At 42.4% G+C, this 15,909-nt stretch overlaps 1 protein-coding gene across 3 annotated transcripts in view; it reads left to right on the plus strand.

Annotated features, from left to right (window-relative positions):
* MFN2 (mitofusin 2) overlaps positions 1 to 15,909 on the plus strand; it is a gene marked incomplete at its 3' end in the record, with an annotated part of 78,375 nt that overhangs the window by 49,216 nt on the left and 13,250 nt on the right. For all 3 annotated transcript variants that reach the window (XM_029578824.1, XM_029578826.1, XM_029578825.1), the window contains 3 exon segments: positions 8,985 to 9,138; positions 13,230 to 13,297; positions 13,663 to 13,784. In XM_029578824.1, the coding sequence (XP_029434684.1) occupies positions 8,985 to 9,138; positions 13,230 to 13,297; positions 13,663 to 13,784 (344 nt within the window).

Raw genomic sequence — 15,909 nt, forward strand, 5'->3', positions numbered from 1 at the left:
ATTTTCGTTCCTGTAGTACCATGGATCAGTCCAGACGCCCACCGCGTTTGGGTTCTTGATCCTGCTCAGCTCTGCGCTGCTTCTTGCTCGCAGTGTTCTGTGTCTTCACAGTTGTTTCTTTTCGCTGTTTTTCACAGCTCCCTACAAGTTGGTAGGATGTTTGCAGTTACTTGTTGCGGTTACAATTGTTTTCATTATCTGTTTCCACAAACTTGATCCTTCGGGGGTTTCTACTCGGGCTTTGATATACTCGATACTGAACTCCTGCAGAGGGGGTAGTAGTATATATGGATACGCCCCCTCAAAGCTTGTGCTGACTCCATCTGCTGGATTGGGGACATAACCCACTGTCTGGACTGATCCATGGTACTACAGGAACGAAAATTAGCAGGTAAATAATAATTTTCTTATATTAAACAGAGAGGCGGATAAAGCGGATCCTTGAGGGGCTCCAGATTTGATCTCTGAAAAAGGATGAGAGGTTGTTGTTGAATTTGATGGCATGAGATCGGTTGCTCAGGTAGGATTTAAGCTAATTGAGGACAGTTCCTGTAATTCCGGATTCTTGTAGTCAATACAACAAGAAGTCGTGATGGAGAGTATCAAATGTGGAGGATATATCTAAAAAAACCAACAGAAATTTGTGACCAGAATCAATTCCTCTACGTAGGAAATCTGTAAGAGATAGAAGTAAAATTTCTGTACTAAGGTTACGTCGAAATCCGAACTGATGTGGGCCCAAGATCTCGTGGTTCTCAAGATATTCAGTAACAGGCCGATACAGTAAAGTTCGCGGGTGAGCGCCCGCTCTCCCAGCCCGCGCACAGGCCAGTGTCCTGTGCGTGCGATACAGTAAAACAAAATATTTAAATTAGGGCCCACGGTAAAAAGAGGCGCTAGGGACATTAGCGCGTCCCTAGCGCCTCTTTTTGGACAGGAGCGGCGGCTGTCAGCGGGTTTGACAGCCGACACTCAACTTTGCCGGCGTCAGTTCTCGAGCCCGCTGACAGCCACGGGTTCGGAAACCGGACGCCGGCAAAATTGAGCGTCTGGTTTTCAACCCGCGAGCCGCAGGACGATTTTAAATTTTTAAATTTTTTTTTTATTTTAACTTTTTTTAACTTTTGGGACCTCCGACTTAATATCGCCATGATATTAAGACAAGGGTGCACAGAAAAGCAGTTTTTACTGCTTTTCTGTGCACTTTCCCAGTGCCGGCAGAGATTAGCGCCTACCTTTGGGTAGGCGCTAATTTCTGAAAGTAAAATGAGCGGCTTGGCTGCACATTTTGCTTTCTGTATCGCGCGGGAATGACTAATAAGGGCCATCAACATGCATTTGCATGTTGCGGGCGCTATTAGTCTCGGGGGGGATTGGACGTGCATTTTCAACGCGCCTTTACCCCTCACTGAATAAGGGGTAAAGCTAGCGCGTCAAACGCGTGTCCAAATGCGGGTTAACAGTGCGCTCCACCGCTGTACTGTATCGGCCTGTAAGTTGTGAAAGAACAGAAGATTCAAGTAATTTAGCAAAAAAGGGTAGTGAAGAAATAGGACGATAGTTACCAGGATCTGAAGAATCAAGGGTGTTGTTCTTGAATAGAAGGTGGACAATTGCTTTTTTAAGTGGAGATGGAATAAAGCCTTCATTCAAAGAGGTTAATGAGATTTGCAAAAGTAGAGGATAAAAGAATCCTTGAGGCCTTGAACAAAGAATATGAGGACATATAGTTAAAATTTGTAACCTATCATTAAAAACATAGAAACATAGAAATGACAGCAGAAGAAGACCAAACGTTGTTGTAAACCGCTTTGGTCGATTTTCATATTGGTAAAACGGTATATAAATGTGTTAAATAAATAAATAAACGGTCCATCTAGTCTGCACAGCAAGCTTTCACAGTTGTTTTTTCATTCTTTTCTTTTATTCTTGTCCCTTTTAAGTAACTTTCTGGTTCTATTTCCCTTCCACCCCCGCCATCGATGTAGATAGCAGTGCTGGAGCTGCATCTAAGTGAAGTATCCAGCTAATTGGTTTGGGGTAGTAAGCAAGTTACTCCCACGCTTGTTTACTCAGTCTGTGCAATTCAGTCTTTGTTGGTGGGTTGAATATAAATCCTCTTTTCTTCATTCCCCCTGCCGTAGAAGCAGTGAGCTGCACTGGATATGTATTCTAAGTGAAGTATCAGGCTTAATTGATTCGGGATAGTAACCGCCATAACAAGCAAGCTACACCCATGCTTATTTGTTTTACCCAGACTATGCAATTCAGTCCTTGTTGGTGGTTTGACTATACATCATCTCTTCTTCATTCTCCCTGCTGTTGAAGCAGAGAGCTATGCTAGATATGCATTGAAGGTGAAGTATCAGGCGTATTTGGTTTTGGGGTAGTAACCGCTGTAACAAGCAAGCTACTCCACTGCTTTTATGTGGATGCAAATCCTTTTTTCCACATTTCCTCTTGCCGTTGAAGCATAGAGCAATGTTGGAGTCGCATTAACTGTGTGTATGTTTATTGAATAAGGATATTCATCTCCAGGTAGTAGCCGTCATTCCCGCAAGCCACCCCCATGCCTCTTCTCTTCATTCACATCCTCTAGACTTTATGGATCCACAGTGTTTATCCCACGCCCCTTTGAAATCCTTCACAGTTTTGGTCTTCACCACTTCCTCTGGAAGGGCGATCCAGGCATCCACCACCCTCTCCATGAAGAAATACTTCCTGACATTGGTTCTTAGTCTTCCTCCGTGGAGTTTTAAATCATGACCCCTGGATCTGCTGATTTTTTTTTTTGCATCGGAAAAGGTTTGTCATTGACTTTGGATCATTAAAACCTTTCAAGTATCTGAAAGTCTGTATCATATCACCTCTGCTCCTCCTTTCCTCCAGGGTGTACATATTTAGATTCTTCAATCTCTCCTCATAAGTCATTTGATGAAGACCCTCCACCTTTTTGGTCGCCCTTCTCTGGACCACCTCCATCCTGTCTCTGCCCCTTTGTAGATAAGGTCTCCAGAACTGAACACAGTACTCCAGGTGAGGCCTCACCAAGGACCTGTACAAGGGGATAATCACTTCCCTTTTCTTACTCGATATTCCTCTCTCTATGCAGCCCAGCATTCTTCTGGCTTTAGCTATCGCCTTGTCACATTGTTTCGCTGACTTCAGATCATTAGACTATCACTCCAAGGTCTCTCTTCTGCCCCGTGCACATCAGCCCTTCTCCCCTCATCGAATACAGTTCTTTCGGATTTCCACACTCCATGTGCATGATTCTGCATTTCTTGGCATTGAATCTCAGCCGCCATATCTTCGACCACTCTTCCAGCTTCCTTAAATCCCGTCTCATTCTCTCCACTCCTTCCGGCGTGTCCACTCTGTTGCAGATCTTAGTGTCATCCGCAAAAAGACAAACCTTACCTTCTATCCCGTCAGCAATGTCGCTCACAAAGATATTGAACAGGACTGGGCCCAACACCGATCCTTGCGGCACTCCACTCAACACTGCTCTCTCTTCAGAGTAAGTTCCATTTACCATCACACATTGTCTTCTGTCCGTCAACCAGTTTGCAATCCAGGCCACCACCTCTGCACTCACGCCTAAGCTTCTCATTTTATTCACCAGTCTCCTGTGCGAGACCGTATCAAAAGCTTTGCTGAAGTCCAAGTAGATGACAGAGTGCTCTTCCTTGATCCAATTCCTTGGTCACTCAGTCAAAAAAGTCAATCAGATTTGTCTGACAGGATCTTCCCCTGGTGAATCCATGCTGCTTCTGGTCCAGCAATTCTCCCGACTGTAGATAGTTCACTATTCTCTCTTTCAACAATGACTTCATTACTTTTCCCACCACCGAAGTGAGGCTAACTGGTCTGTAGTTACCAGCCTCTTCTCTGTTTCCACTCTTGTGAAGCGGGATCACCACCACTCTTCTCCAATCACTCGGCACCACTCCCGTTTCTAGGGATCTATTGAACAGGTCGTACAGCGGACCCGCCAGCACATCTCTGAGCTCCCTCAGTATCCTGGGATGAACCTCATCAGGCCCCACTGCTTTGTCCACTTTCAGTTTCCCCAGCTCTTCCCATACATTCTCTACTGTAAATGGAGTTACATCTACTCCATTCCCCTCCAGTTTCTTGTTAACTAGCGACGATCCTTCTCCAGGGTCCTCTTTAGTGAACACAGAACTGAAGTATTTGTTTAATATTTCTGCCATTTCTTCGTCTCTTTCCACACATTGAACCTTTCCACCTTTCAGTTTCACTATACCACTTTGGACTTTTCACTGATGTATCTGAAAAATGTTTTGTCACCTCTCTTAATCTCTTTGGCAATCCTTTCTTCCGCTTGACTTTTTGATGTCTTGATTAATTTCTTCGTCTCCCTCAGTTCTACCAGATATTCTTCCTTGTGCTCCTCCCTTTGGGATCCTTTATATTTCTTGAACGCTGTTCTTTTAGCCTTTATTTTGTCAGCCACCTCCTTTGAGAACCAGATAGGTTTTATTTTTCTTTTGCTTTTCTTTACTTTTCTAACATACAGATTAGTTGCCTTGGTAATTGCTTTTAGTTTGGTCCACTGTTGATCCACATCTCTCTCGTTCTCCCAGCCTTTTAGTTCTTCCTCCAGGTACTTCCCCATTTCATCAAAGTCCGTGTTTTTGAACTGCAAAACTTGGGTCTTTGTGCTTCTTCTCCGTATCCTTTGTGTGATATTAAACTATATCGATTGATGATCACTGGTGCTGAGGTGGGTGCCCACCTGGACATTAGAGACATTATCTCCATTAGTGAGCACTAAGTCAAGTATAGCTCCTTCTCTCGTGGGTTCCATTACCATTTGTTTGAACAAAGCCCCTTGCAGGGCATCTACTATTTCTCTACTACTGTTAGATTCTACAGATGGGATTCTCCAGTCTACATCTGGCATATTAAAGTCTCCAATGATCACCACTTCTCCCTTCTTTCCCATCTTTTGATGTCTTCATCCAGTTCTCTGTCCAGCTCTTCCTTTTGGTTTGGAGGCCTGTAAACCACTCCAATAAAATGGATGCCCCATCTTTTTTTCGGTTGGCCCATAAACTTTCATTGCCCCATCTTCCTTGCAGCTCAGATGTTTGGATATTGTTTGACATAAGGAGCCACTCCTTCCCCTTTCCTAGCCTCTCTGACCTTCCTTAACAAGTTATAGCCCGGTATTACCGTATCCCAATCATGAGATTGCGTGTACCACGTCTCTGTGATAGAAACAACATACAAGTCCGCCTCCACCATTAGGCAATAAAATCCCAGATCTTCAAGCCCTAAACTACAAGCAATTTGTGCCTATAGCTTTCCAGCTTTCCTCGTTCAGGTTACTGCTGTTCCTGGACTCCTTTTGTGAATTATTTAGTTGAGTTATGTTATCCACTTCTCCCTTTCCCTTTGTGCAAGGGAAAAGATTAGTGCCTTTGATAACAGATTCATCCAGCACAATGAGCTTTTTCCTTTGGTTACTGATCTGGAATTCCTGTATGCATTGGGTTTCTTCTTTCTTTTCAGATATCTTTTTCTCAATAACTTCTTCTTTCTTTTCAGATATCACTTCAATCTTTTTCTTAAGAACTTCTTCGCTATTTAATACCGAGAAGGCTTTTTGTACTTGTTGCACTTGATACAGCGTGTGTCTCTGCATCAGAGGTTCAATTCTACCAGAGCCCTCTGTAATCTTGTTGTTTATTGAGTTCCTTAATGCCCTGTGTGAAAGGGTGGGGGGGGGGGGGGGTAGACTTGTGGACTGCACAGCTGTCAAGAACGGGTGCCTGTGGGTCACAGGTCTTATCCTGCCTGAGACCACTGTAAATCTTTTTATCCTTGACTTTTGATTTTTCTGTGGTAATGGGGAATTAATTCCTGAATAATGTAAAGTGGGTGAGCCTTTCTTCATTGAAGCTAATTCATCCATTGTACCTGAAGACTGGAGGGTGGCCAATCTAACCCCAATATTTAAAAAGGGCTCCAGGGGTGATCCGGGAAAATATAGACCAGTGAGCCTGACTTCAGTGCCAGGAAAAATAGTGGAAACTATTCTGAAGATCAAAATCATAGAGCATAGAGAAAGACATGATTTAATGGGACACAGTCAACATGGATTTACCCAAGGGAAGTCTTGCCTAACAAATCTGCTTCATTTTTTGAAGGGGTTAATAAACATGTGGATAAAGGTGAACCAATAGATGTAGTGTATTTGGATTTTCAGAAGGTGTTTGACAAAGTCCCTCTAAGAAAACTAAAAAGGCATGGGATAGGAGCTGATGTCCGTTCGTGGATTACAAGCTGGTTAAAAGACAGGAAACAGAGAGTAGGATTAAATGGTCAATTTTCTCAGTGGAAAAAGGTAAACGGTGGAGTGCCTCAGGGATCTGTACTTGGACCGGTGCTTTTCAATATATTTATAAATGATCTGGAAAGGAATACGACGAGTGAGGTTATCAAATTTGCGGATGATACAAAATTATTCAGAGTAGTTAAATCACAAGCCGATTGTGATACATTACAGGAGGACCTTGCAAGACTGGAAGATTGGGCATCCAAATGGCAGATGAAATTTAATGTGGACAAGTGCAAGGTGTTGCATATAGGGAAAAATAACCCTTGCTGTAGTTACATGATGTTAGGTTTCATGTTAGGAGCTACCACCCAGGAAAAAGATCTAGGCATCATAGCGGATAATACTTTAAAATCGTCGGCTCAGTGTGCTGCAGCAGTCAAAAAAGCAAATAGAATGTTAGGAATTATTAGGAAGGGAAGGGTGAATAAAACAGAAAATGTCATAATGCCTCTATATCGCTCCATGGTGAGACTGCACCTTGAATACTGTGTACAATTCTGGTCACCGCATCTCAAAAAAGATATAATTGCGATGGAGAAGGTACAGAGAAGGGCAACCAAAATGATAAAGGGGATGGAACAGCTCCCCTATGAGGAAAGGCTGAAGAGATTAGGGCTGTTCAGCTTGGAGAAGAGATGGCTGAGGGGGGATATGATAGAGGTCTTTAAGATCATGAGAGGTCTTGAACGAGTAGATGTGAATCTGTTATAGAAGGACTAGGGGGCATTCCATGAAGTTCGCAAGTAGCACATTTAAGACTAATCGGAGAAAGTTCTTTTTCACTCAACGCACAATAAAGCTCTGGAATTTGTTGCCAGAGGATGTGGTTAGTGCTGTTAGTGTAGCTGGGTTCAAAAAAGGTTTGGATAAGTTCTCTGAGGAGAAGTCCATTAATAGCTGTTAATCAAGTTTACTTAGGGAATAGCCACTGCTATTAATTGCATCAGTAACATGGGATCTTTTTAGTGTTTGGGTAATTGCCAGGTTCTTATGGCCTGGTTTGGCCTCTGTTGGAAACAGGATGCTGGGCTTAATGGACCCTTGGTCTGACCCAGCATGGCAATTTCTTATGTTCTTATGTTCTTCCTTGCACACCTTTTCCAGGTTCTATCACCTGTACGTCCAAGCCCGAGAAGAGACAGCCTTTGAGAGGGCAGTGCTAACAGGACCACAGGCTGCCTCCCACCCTGTTCTGGAGAAGCTTTTGTACAACCCATTGATCCTGAGTCCATCTGGCTACACGCTAGGAAATGGAGAAATTACTTATCTGATAATTTCATTTTCCTTAATGTAGACAGATGCACTCAGCATCCCGCCCACTGCTGCCCATGAATGGTGCCAAGGAAACTCCCATGAGGTGAATCTAGAGTTCAAGAGGTTACGGGTAAGCCGTCGCCCTATCCCTAGACCAGGGCATCTATAATATTGCTGGGATTCAGCACTTATGTTTGAGTACAGTTACGGTCACAAGTTTTTAAACCAAGTTTTTAAGTTGTATTCAAATTTTATTCAAGTTTTTCAGTAGTATGTCCACAGTGGCTTTTGAAGAGAATACTGGAGGGCTGAGGTCACTGCAGGGCTGTAGCTAGGGTGACGTCAGCTTTGAAACCTGACTCTGTCTCCATCTGCTGGCAGGGGAGCACAAAACCCATTTGTCCTGAGTCCATCTGTCTACACTAAGGAAAATTAAATTATCAGGTAAGTAATTTCTCCAGTCATCATGGTGACAATATGACACCAGCGTTTCTCAAGCGTCATCATTGTCAATATTGTTTTTTAACATCTGCACGACTCCTAGCTTTAAATTATCTGGTTTGGGTGCTAGTTTTCGGTGTTATGCTGATAGCATTCATTTTTTTCTGCCAGTGCTGTCTACAAGGTCATTAGCTTTTAGTATGATGATTATTTGCTTGATGGCTGTATATCAGTGGCTGTTTTATAACAGACTGGTCATCAATGTAAAAAAAAAACCCCTGAAATATTAATCCTAAATCGATTTCCATTAAGTAATGTCTCCTTAGTCTTTCACTTTTGAAAATGTTAATCTGAAAACAGAGACGTGGGTTAAAAATCCGTGTGTGATTCTTGACCCTGAACTTTGTCTGAGATCTCACATTGAGGTAGCCTTAAGCCTTTGCTCAGTGCACTCAGACTGTAACACAAGCACTCGTCCTTTCTGGGCTTGATTATTGTAATATGGCTTTTATCCAGTATATTGAAACCCTTATAGATAGTTCAGAACGTGGCAGCTTGTATTATTTCTGAGGTTAGTATGCAGGATCACAGTACACAGTACAGCAGGATCAAGTGATTAAAATGTACCATCATTCCCGTCTGAAAGCTAGATCTTTTTCAGGGATGATCTCTCAACTTTGGAAGAGATGAAATGGATTGAGTAAAATTCTGGAAGTCTTTAAAAACTTGCCTAATGAATTATGATATTCAGCAAGGTTAATTGATATTTGTTATACATGAAGAAATTGTGTAACCAATCGCTTTTAATTGTGTTGTAAATCACACAGGAATATTTTTAATCTGTTAGGCGATAAATAAATGATGTTAAATAAATAAAATAGATTGCATAAATGTCACTGTTTTTGTTGTGTTGCTTTAGGTACGCCATCAGCACATGGAGCGCTGTACTAGTTTCCTGGTAGATGAGCTGGGCGTAGTGGATCGGGTTCAGGCTGGTGACCGCATATTCTTTGTGTCAGCCAAGGAAGTGCTAAATGCTCGCATCCAGAAAGCACAAGGAATGCCAGAAGGCGGTAGGACAAATACACAGTTTTTGCTTTATAATTTGTGATGATGCCAGGAAGATCATTCTAATCAAATGGCTGACAGAGGCTTCTCTGTAGAGGAAGAAGAAACAGTACAGGTATTCAAGCCTCTGGTGAAATGTTTAAACATTATTTCAGTACTTTCTCAGAGCAAATGGCTCAAACAATTGCTGCCAAACTTACAGTTGTAAGCATTGAAGCATTTAATAATCTTCAGGAACAGTAAAATGGGTCAAGAGAAATCCCACTGCTTTGCAGGCTATTAAGTTCCTTTAGTGGTTTTTAGTTCTTTTAAGTTTAAGCATTGGTTTGATATGATTTATTGTTAACGTTCTACGTGATTACAGCCCTCGTGTGTTTTTATGTGACCCACCCCGAACCTTGGAGGGAGCAGGATATGTCATTTTAAATAAATTGTAGTTGAGAAAGTGGTTGCTTCCATGAAAGAACATGTGGAGAATATGGAGCTGCACGTCTGTGATTTAGAGGGAGAAAAATAGATAGCCTGGTCAAAATTGTCAAAGCACTAGAGCTTTCTTCTGTTGCGGCATACCTGATAGATCTCACGTGCGCGAGACACTGAACACATGACAGTCACAAGGCTAAATGTAAATGCACACTTTGCATCCATAGGAACCCCCAGCCCTCAGCAATGGCTGTAAAGCAGAACTCGAACATTCCCTGTACCACTCACCATACAAAAAAATATAGAGTGCTGTAATAGCAGCAGAAACTACCTACTTATAAAAAGACAGACGTTCACCACTGATGCACGTCCTACTGAGAAAACACAACAGGCCTACAGGCTACATTTAGGCTCGAATACTTGCTACCTCAATTGGTTAATGCAGAGCAAACTGGATTTGTGAAGGTCAGAAACTCGTTTAACAATTGTTACTTAGTGATAGTTTCACTAGACGCAGATAAAGCATTCAATAGGATTTCGTGGAACTATGTCTTCCAGAAATTGAAAAATTTTGGACTGCCCTCTCAATTTTTAAACAGGGTACAAGGCATTATGGGGGAGATTTTAAAAAAACTACGCCCGCGACCGACGCAGATTTTAATAGTTACACGCGTAGGCTTTAAAATCCGGGGTTGGCGCGCGCAAGGCTGAGCCGCGCAGCCTGCTTTGTCAGGACGAGCTTATCTTGTTAAGATGGTAGCTCTCCCATGTCTTTTATACCTTTCCCATGTCCTGTTCCACAAAAGAATTTTAAAGATATTAATGAAGCCATCTCATGTATTTTGTGGAGAAAAAAAACTCCTCCTATTAAACTGAGCACTCTGCAACTTCCCAGAGGGTATGGGGGCTAGATATTTCCAACTTGCACCTATATTATTTTGCAGCTAAACTGGGTCACATTTGATCGCTCCCAACTAAGGAAATAGAATTGCCTCAGTCTCCAGTATACAGCAGACTTGGCAGAAATAGCCTGATATTATCACCCACACTGAAAATATGGAGGATATCAATCACTGTTGAAGGGCTTTTACCCACGGCATCCTTACAATCCACTTTTCTTGGCACTATAAGTTCATACACTAAGGACATTGTACAGAATTCTTCAGCTAGAATGCTAACAGCATCACCTAAATGCGACCATTGGCTACTGATTAAATTTCGGATAGATTATAAAATCTTCATGCTGTTACACAATATTTTAAATACTGAAGATAATATATGGTTAGGTGCAGCTCTACATTTTTATACCCCACAGCGTACTTTAAAATCAGCTAACAGAGGATTGGTGGTCGGTCCCAACATTCCTCAGGCACAGGAACCAGCCACAATTATATGGGACACTTACAACTTATAACAGACCCAAACATATTCCAGAAAAATGTAAAGACATGGCTATTTAAAATGGCATTTGGAGTTCCAACATCTTAAGTTACAGGGCAGTTTTTTAAAGTTGGAAGCAGTCAGGCGAGATCATGTAGTCCCTATTAGTTTATTTTATTTGATTAATTTTATTATGTTTAACCGATTATGCTCCAGTGTCTTATTTGGTGCACAGCTTCTTAAAGATTTTGGGACATGAGTTATTATTGTTATGTTTTATATTCATATTTGTTTATTGTTATTTCTTTTGTAAAAACATGTTTAAGTTTGGTTTTAGGTGTTTAAATTTTTATTGTGATAATTTACAAGTTTTATTTTATGAGTTTATGGTTTTATTGTGTTAACAGTTTTATGAATGTTCAAATTGTAAACCGCTATGACCCATGGAATAGTGGTAGAGAAATATTTTATAATTAAAAGGGAATCCTTCTTTATTTAATGTTACTGTGTCAGTAGATATGAAAATCTGCTATGATAAAGGACTGTGAACATCAGACCAAATCTGGAAGGGAGAGTAGTTTAAAACATTTCATGATTTGCAGGTGGAATTTGGGTTTCCTAGCTGTACTCATAATGTTTATTTACAATTAAATAAGGATGTGCTGCCACCCTGCGTAGGGTTGGAGGTGCTTCTTACACAATCCCACTTTATGCCTACCTAATGGAAGAAAGTTGTGATCCTGATACCCCGATGTGAATACTGACCTCTCTATCAATTTACATGCAGACAATTGGTATGAAATATGGCTGGAGGGAACTAATATTTACCTGTACATTTCTGATATTCTTCAAGTCCTTTAGGTTGGAGAGGCTGTGCTACGCCAGATTCTTATTTTCACACTTGGTGCGGTTCCCCGATTATTGAAACATTTTGGGGAAAGGTTCAGGAAATACTTATGTCTGTATAGGCATCATATAAAAATTCTTAAATAATGGGCAATACGATTCACTTCACTGCTACCTTATGTTTGTTGGGAAGATGGGAGGGTTTGGTTATTATAACTGGAAAAGTAGTCCCATACTTATTCATTGGAAATCCATATTAGCTGAAATTGCAGTGATTAAAAAATGTCTTTTGCATTGCTTAATAATGTGGCAGCAGTTCTGGCGATGGAGACATTCCTGTGTACCCTGAATACCACCTGTGTACCACCTGATCGATAGCTATGGAATGTTATATTCACTTAGTTAATTTTGCTGAATGCCAAATTGGTTGTTTTTAAGACAATATTGCAATCTGTTTTTTCTTCATAATCCTTTTATGGATGTCAATATTGTACTTGTGTCTTTAAATATAGAGATGAAAAAAGGAAACAATTGCTAAACCACTATAATGTTGTTTCTTGTTCGCATTGCAGGGGGCAGTTTTATATGCAGTGTGATGGTGTTTAATAAAAGCAAACTCCTCCTTAATGCCTTACCACATTCTCATTTAATTATAACCCACTTTTATTTAGACTTAAAAAAAAAAAAAGTGAAGAACTTATGCAGGTAAACTTATGCGATATTCTAGAAACCGCCTCTTAATGCAGCTGCACACAGTGGCAATACTTTTCAGTAGCTGCAGAAAAAAGTCTCTTACTGAGAATTATAGCCCTTACCTCATATATCGAGCATGATGCAGCACTTGTGCAAGCCGCTTCCTTTCAATAACTTCATATGCTTGCAAGAATTTAGCCATCATTCCTCTGATGTAAGCAGCTGGTTTCATATGCCAAGGCATTAGAAGGCTGCTTGGTTTTACTCCATGGGCCCAATAGTCAGCCAGTAGATAGCCAGATAAGTATTTATCCAGCTATCTTGCAGCTGCTGAATATCTGCTCACGTTCAGCGGCTGCTAGATAGCTGCTGAATATCCTTGTAACTTAGCTGGCTGGCTTCTCAATATTCATCTCCATATGATCACAACGCATACATGACTGCCCCATGTAATGTCGTCAAGAAATTGCTTGTGTGTGTTAAGAGCATAAGAAAATGCCATACTGGGTCAGACCAAGGGTCCATCAAGCCCAGCATCCTGTTTCCAACAGTGGCCAATCCAGGCCACAAGAACCTGGCAATTACCCAAACACTAAGTCTATTCCATGTAACCATTGCTAATGGCAGTGGCTATTGTATTATCAGCGCTACTTAGGTAGATGCATCAGATTTGTTCTTTGGAAATGCTAATCAGACTCAGAGAGTGTGCAAGAGGAAGAATTTGCATCACCTTGTGACTCTGCACTGTTTTCAGGTGGAGCGCTGGCAGAGGGATTTCAAATAAGGATGTTTGAATTTCAGAACTTTGAGAGAAGATTTGAGGTGAGCAGAACTAATATTTGTAAAATAATTTGTTTCAGGAATTCTGAGCCCTAAAAGAAGATTCTCAGAAATCATCACGTGACGTTGCCCTTTCCCAGGCTGTCTCATGAGATTTTGCCCACAGACACTTATTTCTGTGGGGTGGGATCTGGGGAACTGCCAGATTTTGTACACTGCCTTCGTTTGTTACGGGAAGGGTGAGCTATCAAATTTTACAAACAAAACCGCCGCACTGCCTCCAGCTGTTCCCCTTCAAAGTGGATTCCCAGATGGGGGCAGCAGATGTGCTGGGCTGCCTTAGTGTACATATACCTTTCAAGACCTTACAGCCTTATAATAAAGTCAGATACACTGTTTCTTGTCAGGAATGTATCTCTCAATCTGCAGTGAAGACCAAATTTGAGCAACACACAGTAAGAGCCAAACAGATTGCAGAGCTGGTGCGTCACATCATGGATTCAGTGCATGTTGCTGCCCAGGAACAGAGGTGAGGTTGGAGGACTGTACCTAGCCTTTCATCCTGCAGTTTGTCTGCTTCCATAGAAACATAGAAGAGATGGCGGGAAAGGACATAATGGTCCATCCAGTCTGCCCAGCAAGCTCCCATACTTATTAGTTACTCAGACCGCCAGGGTCAGGGCTCTTGTTGGTTACTGTTCCTTACCCTCCCACCACCATTGATGCAGAGAGCAATGTTGGAGTTGCATCAGAAGTGTAGTATCAGGCTTTTTGATTAAGGGTAGTAATTGCCGCATCAATCATGTTACCCCCATGCTTATTTATTTTCCCAGACTGTACAGATCAATGTTCTTGTTGGTTGTTGTCTGAATCCAATTCCTGTTTTCCTCTCTTCCCCCTGCCATTGAAGCAGCGAGCAGTGATGGAGTTGCATAAACAATATGAAGGCTTATTCGTTAAGGGTAATATCCGCCACGCCAGCAAGTTACCCCTATGCCTTACTACATTCCCCTCCCCCTTGCCTTTAGGGATCCACAATGTTTGTCCCATCCCTTTTGAAATCTTTCACAGGTTTAGTCTTCACCACCTCCTCCAGAAGGGCGTTCCAGGCATCCACCACCCTCTCAGTGAAGAAATATTTCCTGACATTAGTTCTGAGTTGTTGTCCTTGGAGTTTCATTTTGTGACCCCTAGTTCTATTGTTTCTTTCTAGCGGAAAAAGTTTGTTGTTGATCATTCATCATTAAAACCTTTCAAGCATCTGAAGATCTGTGTCATCTCCTCTGCTCCTCCTCTCCTCCAGGATGTACATATTTAGGTCCTTCAATCTCTCCTCATAAGTCATTTGATGGAGACCCCCCACCATTTTGGTGGCTTTTCTCTGGACCGCCTCCATCCTGTCTCTGTCTCTTCGGCGATCTGCGTCGGCCCTGCGTGGCAGACGCAGATCCGCTGGGGTCAGGAGCCCACATGACCACTACCGCTGCCACTAGAAAACCGGCCCTGCATCCAAGCCTCAACACCCGACCAACCCGGAAGCGATGCCACTCAGCCAAGACTGATGAGCACCACTTTGACTTCTCAAAATTCAGTTTCCAGCCCGGACGGCTCTACAACAGGACTCTCTCCATGAACTGTAACTAATACTAGTGTTTATCGCAGCCTCTCTTTCTTTGCTGATTAACATTAAGAATGCCCACTGCTTTTCTGCCCCTCAGTATACTATTCTTTTGTATCATCCTGTACATTAATTACTAACCTCACGGTATTTTATCCACAGCACTCCTCTTGTTTTTCCTTATCTCATCCTCTGTCACACCCGTTGAGAGACCATCCTCCCTTTCTACCCTCCCTTTCACCACCAGCTGCCCCCATGGCTTCATACCCGATCCCTCGTATACATTTTCCCCTCTCCAGACGTTCCCCCCCCCCCCCCCCCCCCCTGCAAATCCCTCATCCCTATCCTTGCCTCTCCTCTGACACAACTCCTAGGCCTCACTACCCTCTCCATAATACTCTTCAATGCACAATCCCTATCCAAAAATACACCCATCCTTAATGACCTCCTTATTGATTGTAAGCCTGACATCTGTGCAGTCACCGAGACATGGCTCAAAGATTCAGACACTGTCCTCATCAACCAACTCCCTACGTCCTCCTATGAAATCTTCTCTATCCATAGACCCAAAAAAAGAGGAGGAGGCATCTTGTTGGCAACCAAAAAATGTCTAAACCTCAAACCCATCCACATAGCTACCCCACCCAAGCTAGAAATAGGCCTCTTCATATCAGCTGCTTTGCAAATCTGTCTAGTATATGCTCCCCCCACCTGCCTAGAGTCTAACCCCTCATCCTTAATCAAATTCTTCGTTGACTGGATAAAACCCGACATCCCCTCCATCATCCTCGGAGACTTTAATCTCCACGTAGACTCACTACCCCGATCTGCATCATGCAAAACCCTCCTACAATCCCTCCACGCCATTGGTTTCCAGCAAATCATAGCATCTCCCATACACAAAGCTGGACATACACTGGACCTGATATTTATCAACTCTGACGTCCTTTCCACCTACCATCTCTCCTGCACCCCAGTCCCCTGGTCTGACCATCACCTAATAGAAGGCCTCCTCTCCATTAACATCCCTCCCCCA

Source organism: Rhinatrema bivittatum, chromosome 15 (genome assembly GCF_901001135.1).
Source record: "Rhinatrema bivittatum chromosome 15, aRhiBiv1.1, whole genome shotgun sequence".
In the NCBI taxonomy this organism is placed as follows: domain Eukaryota; kingdom Metazoa; phylum Chordata; class Amphibia; order Gymnophiona; family Rhinatrematidae; genus Rhinatrema; species Rhinatrema bivittatum.